At 44.0% G+C, this 8,289-nt stretch overlaps 1 protein-coding gene across 2 annotated transcripts in view; it reads left to right on the top strand.

Moving 5' to 3' along the window:
* UBE4B (ubiquitination factor E4B) overlaps window positions 1-8,289 on the top strand; it is a 121,493-nt gene that overhangs the window by 98,894 nt on the left and 14,310 nt on the right. For both annotated transcript variants that reach the window (XM_010849916.1, XM_010849915.1), the window contains 2 exons: window positions 4,557-4,683; window positions 6,727-6,871. In XM_010849916.1, the coding sequence (XP_010848218.1) occupies window positions 4,557-4,683; window positions 6,727-6,871 (272 nt within the window). The remainder of the gene's footprint in view (window positions 1-4,556; window positions 4,684-6,726; window positions 6,872-8,289) is intronic.

Below are 8,289 nucleotides of genomic sequence, written 5' to 3'. Positions count from 1 at the left end.
ACTCAACGGACTTGAATCTGAGCAAACTTTGGGAGACAGTGAAGGACAGGAGAGCCTGGTGTGCTGCAGTTCATGGGGGCACAAAGAGGACTTAGTGACTAAACAAGAACAGCAGCAACAAATAGTGAAAGTATTAAAAAGAAATTCCTGCCAGTTGTAGGTCAGTTAAGTAAATTATCATTTATCCATCCAGTGGGTCCATGTGAGCCATAAAAAACAGTGTTAGTTACATTAAATGGTTAAGTAATAGAAAGTGCCATTAATGGGACAATTTGTCAACTGTGACCACCTTTTGGTACACAAATATATATTACAGATAAAGGTATGGGAAGATACACACCAAAATGTTAACAGTGAGTTGTTTGTTTTTGAATGGTTAAATTGTAAGTGGTTTTCTTTTTCTTTTTAAAAAGTTATCTAATGTCTTCATTATTCGACAGTAAACTTGTGTTGTCGGTATTGAAAAAACAAAAAAGATTTTAGTTAAATGCATTTTGTACTCAGTTAGTGCCCTGGGCTTGTCACTGTGGCTTTGGGATAAAGGACAGGGCCAGGCCTCCGGCCTGTGAGGCCCAGGGTGGGGCGGGATGGCAGGGGAGCACCATAAAGATTCCAGGAGCGGGAGGATGGGTGGGTCTCCTTTCTCCTTTCTCCCTGGCCGCCAAGCAGCATGCCCTCTGGCCCTGGGCCCCCTCTGTAATCACGGGTAGATGATAAGATGATACCCGTGCTAATAATAACCACTGCTTATTGAATATTTACTGATCCTTTCACTTAATCCCCACAGCAGTCCTCAAGATGGGTGCTATAAATATCTCCCTCTTACAAATGAGGAAACTAAAGCTTAGAAGGGTCTAGAAGCTCACTGAAGGTCAGCAGCCAGTGAGTGGCAGCGACCTCAGCAGTTGGGCATTAGCACAGGTGCTCCACCTGTTCCCCGGGGCCCGGCGCCTGGGAGCCCACAGCGGGCATGGCAGACACTCCCCCACGTGTCCAGCAAATCCACATTAAGTCCTGCTGGTTTAGGTCCTGGCTTCCGAGCACGGCCGGCTCTCAGACATGAATTAGAGCTTGATCTCTGAAACATACTCCCCTTTTACACCCCAGAGAGGGTCTAGCTTAGATAGTGCTTAAGGTCAAATGTTTGTTCCAGAAATAAAACTGAGTTTCAGAATGTGTGTGTGTGCTCAGCCGTGTCCAACTCTTTGCAGCCCCCATGGACTGAAGCCCACCAGACTCCTCTGTCCATGGGATTTTCTACGCGAGACCACTGGAGTGAGTTGCCGTTTTCTACTCCAGGGGATCTTCCCGACCCAGGGATCAAATCCATATCTCCTACATTGCAGGCAGGTTCTCTACCACTGAGCCACCAGGGAAACCCAAGTTTTGAAAAAAAGAGTATTTTATTTGTACTAGAACAAAGGTGATACTTAAGGACTAGGACTCTAAATATGGCTACTCAGAAGCAGGAGGAACACTGATAACCAAGACAGCTTCAAGACCATTCCCTTTCCCAAGCTGATCTGAGTCAGCAAAGACAGTGTTAGCCCAAGTAGACTTAATCACTAGCTCAGCAAATACGCATCGGAGAAGGCGATGGCACCCCACTCCAGTACTCTTGCCTGGGAAACACCATGGACGGAGGAGCCTGGTAGGCTGTAGTCCATGGGGTCGCGAAGAGTCAGACACGACTGAGCGTCTTCACTTTCACTTTTCACTTTCATGCATTGGAGAAGGAAATGGCAACCCACTCCAGTGTTCTTGCCTGGAGAATCCCAGGGACTGGGGAGCCTGGTGGGCTGTCATCTATGGGGTTGCACAGAGAAGTACTTAGCAGCAAATACGCATGGAGCTCCTACTACACATCAACTCCGGTGTTGCCACTTGGGCCTAGCAGTGCAAACGCCAAAACCCCTGTCACTGCCAGTTAGGCATTCTGGCGTGAAAACAGATGTGGAACCAATAAATAAGATACTTACAGAGAGAGGGTGTGAGAGGAGGGCCTGGTGCTACTTTTTTTTGGTACTGTACCACTTGGCATGTGGGATCTTAGTCCCCCGACCAGGGATTGAACCCGCAGCTTCTGCAATGGAAGCGTAAAGTTTTAACCGCTGGACCGCCAGGGAAGTGTCGCCAGCCTGGTGTTACTTTTAAGAAGCACAGTCAGGTCTCCAAGGAGATGACTTTGGAGTGATGTTGAAAACAAGACTAAAGAGGGAGCCCTGAGAAAATGTCAGCCACAGTGTGGCAGGCAGTGAGAACAGCACATGGAAAGGCCCTGAGGGCCCCGGGCAGCTTATTGAATCAAGAAGACTTGTGAGCAGGAAGCAGGGATCTAGATCTCTGCAGGCCTTCTAGAAATAGGACGTGGAACAGACAAAAAAGGAGAAATACCATATGATATTCCTTATATGTGAAATATAAAAAGAAATGATACAAATGAACTTACAAAACAGAAGCAGACTCACATACTTAGAAAAAACTTACGGTTGCCAGTGGGGGAAGGACAAGGGGAAGAGATAGTTTGGGAGTTTGGGATGGACTTGTACACACTGCTGTATTTAAATTGGATAACCAGCAAGGTCCTACTGTATAGCATAGGGAACTCTGCTCATTGTTATGTGGCAACCTGGATGGGAGGGGAGTTTGGGGGAGAGTAGACACATACATATGTAGGGCTGAGTCCCTTTGCTGTACATGTGAAACTGTCACAGTATTGTTAGTTGGTTATATTCCAATACTTTGGCCACCTGATGTGAAGAACTAACTCATTGGAAAAGTCCCTGAAGCTGGGGAAAATTGAGGGCAAATGGAGAAGGGGGTGACAGGATGAGATGATTGGCGGCATCACTGGCTCAACAGACATGAGTTTAAGCAAACTCCAAGAGATAGTGAAGGTCAGGAAAGCCTGAAAAAAAAAAAAAAGGAAAGCCTGGCATGCTTCAGTCCCTGAGGTCACAAAGAGTCGGACCCGACTTTGCTACTGAACAGCAACAATACAAAATAAAAGGTTTAAAGTTTGGGGAAAAAAGAACTAGGACTTGGGGATTGTATCTTGGACTGCTGCAATTTTGAGGGAACATTAGCAATGAACTTTTTTTAATGTTGGGAGAGATGTATGAGTCCTAAGTTCACGGTCATTACTTAGTCTCTGCTGTGTTCAGGATACAGGACAGGTGTTCTGGGCCATTTCGAGCGTAGACGAGGCTCTGTGTCAGCCCCCTTTGTGTTTCTCCCATAGACTCCGCTGAGTCAGCCCTCCTCCATACTGCAGTTCACACTTCTATACAGTTAATAAGACGATGCTTAGTTCAGCTTAAAGAAAGGTGCTTTTAGATCTTCATACTAAGGTACTATCCTTTTATCTTTAAGTAACTTTTTTTGTTTTTTAAGTCCCTCTTAAGTGTTCATTGGGAAATACAGAAGATAACAAAAAGAAAATAAAGCTCGTTGATAATGTCTGCACTCAGAATCTCTGTTAACATTTTGCTCTGTATCTTTCCAGTCAGCTTGTATCTCGCATGTGCGAGCGTGTGTATTTGTTAATATGATTGGACTCAAACTGTATATTTTCTTTGGTAGCCTGTGGTTTTATTTGTGTGTGCATGTGCGTGTGCTCAGTCGTGTCTGACTCTTTTTGATCCCATGGACTGTGGTGATGGAATTTTCCAGGCAAGAAGACTGAAATGGGTTGCCATGCCCTTCTCCAGGGGATCTTCCTGACCCAGGAATTAAACTCGTGTCTGCTGAGTTGACAGACAGATTTATATCACAAATACCTTTTTGCGTTCTCTCTTGGGCATTGGATTATTTATATTTTCTTCCGTATAAATAGTGCTTTAATGAATATCCTTGGAGATCAGTCTTTGAACATGTTGTGTTTTTATTCCCACCTGGGTTTGTAGTGTCTTGCATCTTTTCCTTAAGTCCATTGTCTTTACCTGACAGTTTTCCCTCTTTTTAAAATTTGTCATGAGTTCAGGAATTTCTCATGCTTAAGCTATTTGTCTTTTTATAAGAAGTTTGATCTTTGTTCCATTTTAAAAGCTACGTGGATTATGATAACTGGTAAATGAATGATGAGTATATAGAGATTTACTGTGCTTTTCTCTAGTTTAATACACGTTTTAAAATATCAGTTATACAAAAATAATTAAAGTGATAGTCACATTCAATAGATATGTTGCCCTTAATAAAATTTAACCCAGTTTTTTTTCCCGCTCAGGGCAGTGTTGTGGAGTTTCTATAAACTAGTAACAATTGGGAGAGGTATGGTAATTCAGCTCTGGTCACTGGAGATGCTAGCCCAGTGATGCCCATCGATTTTCCCAGACCAGTTCATTTTGTTACCGTGTCATTGCCCTCCTTCACTGTGAAGGTCTGTCTTCAAAACCACTTGTAATTTCTCTTCTGCCTTATGTATGAGATAGAGACAAAATTGTACCACATCTCTGATTTTGCAGATTCATATTACTTACTAATGTTAGAGCAGCAATAGCTGCTTTTAGAAAGGTAAGAAAGTCCATATCCTTCAGTCCCTTGTCTTTCTTCTTCAGACGTTGAGCACACCGGCGCCACCAGTGAGTTCTACGACAAGTTCACCATTCGCTATCATATTAGCACCATTTTTAAAAGCCTTTGGCAAAACATAGCTCACCACGGCACCTTTATGGAGGAGTTCAAGTGAGTATTGGGCCCCTAATGTCACCACTTGGTTCTTGCAAATCAGAGGGAGAACAGCCACTTAAAAGCTTTGCCAGCTGGTTCTTGTTGACTGTTTGGTTAGTCTCCTCTGAGTTTTCCAGATGGTCCTGCTAAATGTGAGCAGGATTATCAAAATCTCTGCCTGCCAGACTTTGCTGAATTTTAGATTTGTCAAGATACTTTGGGCATAGTATACATGGAGACAGAATCTATTCTGAGATGAAGTGTTGTGTTTTTTGGTGTTTCTTGATTATAGTATTACATGAATTTGCAAAATGGCTGAAATGGGATCTTCTAGCACTCTGAATATGTTGAAATCAAGCTTTAGAGTTAGAAGCATTAGGAGGACTTCAGATTCAAAAGCAGCTAGTGTGAAGGCTGTCATTTGAAATGATGTTCTTTGTAGGGAGGGCCTAGACCTTGACGAAGTTTGTCTCATTACCAACCTGAAGTTTCAGTGACTGCTTAAATCTGGACATTAGTAATGCCATCTAAGTTACTTTAAGGTGCAGCAGTGGAGATACAGACACAAAGAGCAGACTTGTGGATACAGTTGGGGAAGGAGAGGGTGGGATGAATTGAGAGAATAGCATGGAAACATACATTACTATATGTAAAATAGATAGCCAGTGGGAATCTGCTGTATGAAACAGGGAGCTCACATCCGATGCTCTGTGACAACCTAGAGGGGTGGGATGGGGTGGGAGGCGGGAGGGAGGTTCAAGAGGGAGGGCACATGTGTCTACCTGTGACTGATTCATGCTGCTGTATGGCAGAAACCAACACAACATTGTAAAGCAATTATCCTCCCAATTAAAAAGAAAATTTTTAAGTAAACGTGCTTTAAAAATAAAAGTAGATGAAAATGTTGATCTCTTGAATTAGTCTTAAGAAGAAATTTTATCCCATCTACTCTGATATTTGCAACCCATATTCAATCCTTGATCAAGCCTAGCTGTCACTTGTTGACTGAATTACCATCCAACAGTGGAAGTATGGGCAGTGGAGTAGCCATTTCTTTGATAGCTTCCCACAAAGTAAACCCTTTAGGTTAGTTCTTTCTTTCCATGAGCTGCTCTTGTTTTCAGAAGTATATACCAACAAAAGTTTGCAGTGAGCTTAGGGGACCAGGCATGCCTACAGCTCGATCTGCATAGTGCTGATTAGGAGTGTCCATTCTGAATTTCCAGTCTCCTGATATCCAGGCCTCTGCCTTTGTTAACAGGTACTTGTCTTCCCAAGGCAAGGCCCTGCTGCCTTTGATTTCTCAGCAATAGATCCTGAAGAGTAGTTCCTCTTTTCTCTCCTAATCTGACAGGTCCAGAATCTAATAGGTGGACCAAGCCATCTCAGCTCACCAGGTAGTCTGTCCATTATAATAGGATTTACAGGACAGTTCTGAAGATTGAAACTTCTGTTTCTATAAAGAACGTTAATATCGTACTTTAACTGTATTACAGCTTCCAATTTTTCTTAAGTGTGTCTTTCTTTATAAAAAAGATTGTGTCATTAGTTCTCTTATCTTTTATATGTGGGTATTTGTGCTTTCCTTATATCTTGGTGAGCTTAAGCATATTTTTTCTAGCCTGGAAGAGTGTTTTCTCTACTTAAAATTATTTAGGGAATGAGCCAGGGTAGTGCTGGTAACCCACTCTCTGGAGCTGGGGGTGCTGGAAGTCAGCACTTGCTGGTTTTCAGGGTGTAAGTACTTCCACTGATGCCAGAGTTGAAGCTGCCAAGGGAATTTGCTCACAGAATTCTAGAATGTTATTAGCAATGACTCTGAGGAACCATTGCCAGGTGGCTCCAGCACATCACTGGAATGAGCTTATCACAATTAATATAAAAGAATCACATAATCCAAGGGGAGATGCGGGGGTCCCAGCATTGAGTTGTGTCAAGGCTGGTGGCTCTGCGGGGCACTGTGGGTAGCACTTGGGTCGAGGCCATTTTTCTCTGAGACCTGCCGCCACATTTGCTGCCAGTAAACGTGTGACTGTGTTGCGTGTAATTGCTTTTCAGTTCTGGGAAGCAGTTTGTCCGCTATATAAACATGCTGATAAACGACACGACGTTCTTGCTTGATGAGAGTCTGGAGTCTCTGAAGCGGATCCACGAAGTGCAGGAGGAGATGAAGAACAAAGAACAGTGGGACCAGCTGCCCCGGGTGAGGACACAGTGCAGGGGCCCAGGCGGAGCCCTGCGCTGACGGCTGCCTCCACGGGTCTCAAGGCTTAGATGTGACCCGCTGGCCAGCGCTTGCTGTCTCCCTCCTGTGGGCTTTTGGGAAATTCCAGCGTGGGTTTTGAGTGGGAGAGACCTTAAGACATGACTTAAAGCCAGACAATGAGCCGAGAAGTCTTTCAGAATGTGTCCTGGAAACTTCCTCTGCCTTTTTAACTGTAAAGGGCTTTTTAGGGAGAAGAGCTTTTATTGTTTGAATATGTTGATGAATATTTAGGAAAGTAACTAGGGAATAAATCTCTAGAATTCTGTCTTGCTAGAAAAGAATTTGATTTGATCATCTGTAGACAACTGTGTGAACAACCCTGAAGGACTCTGATATAGTGTTTTTCCTTTCAATAGATCTTGCTTTTTTTATGTTCAGTTATAAATAGAAAAGAGGCTTGTCTTGCCAGGTTCCATGAGAAATGTTGCTGTGCTGGCGGCCGCCTACTGCCGTCTCCTGACATTTATTGCAGTCGTCTAGGTGGTTCCCTGGTCAGTTACAGCTTTTGCCTTTGACAGCTATTGGTTGCCTCATATATTGGCTAGTTCTGCTCCTGGTCTTGTTAGATTCAAAATCAGAACTGCTTTCCAGAAAGTAGGGAGGGCTACTTTTTCTTGACTATAAGTAGCATGCTCAAAATGAAAAAGTTACTGAGTTTCTAAAGTCGTAGAGTCAAAACTGTCTTGTGGTGGTTGTTCAGTCACTCTATCATTTCCGACTCCGCATCCCTGTGACTGTAGTCCACCATGCTCCTCTGTCCTCAAACGTCGAGTGTTGAAGCACATTGAGGAAGGTTTTCATTCTAAGTATTCTCACAGCTTTGATAAGAATTCTACATCTTACTCTAGCCAAAGTGCTTCAACTACAGACTTCACCCTTTTGGGGGGTTTCACCTAGAGTCCATGATTTCTGGATTTGTCAGGAGTCCATGCCAACATGCTCCTCAAGCCCCTCTAATTGTATTTGTGAGATAATGCAGTGGTTGTTGTCTTTTTCCACCCTCTAGATACACTTTGTCCTTTCATCACTCATATTCATTTTTAAACACACCTTAAACTGTCTTGCTCCGGGGCCTCCCAAACCCTCCTCCTCTGCTCTCTGTTTCACACAGGCTGCAGTCAGCCCTGCGCCTGAGCCTCCATAGCCCCAGGTGGCCCTAAGCCATCCTCCGAAGCTTACCAGTCCTTCAACTCCATCTGGCCTGGTCCCGCAGCCCTTGCAGAATGTGTCAGGGAGACCGATGAGCTGTAGTTGAAAGAGCCCCAGCTTTGGAATCCAGGGGACCTGGGTTTGACAACTGGCACTGCCACTCATTGAGTTCATCATCTCTGTTTCCTGGCCCGTAAGTCAGAGGT

The sequence above is a fragment of the Bison bison genome, unplaced genomic scaffold (genome assembly GCF_000754665.1).
Source record: "Bison bison bison isolate TAMUID 2011002044 unplaced genomic scaffold, Bison_UMD1.0 scf7180017864289, whole genome shotgun sequence".
Classification (NCBI taxonomy): Eukaryota; Metazoa; Chordata; class Mammalia; order Artiodactyla; family Bovidae; genus Bison; species Bison bison.
Note: the sequence above shows the minus strand (reverse complement) of the source record. Positions and strands in the feature narration are given on the sequence as shown.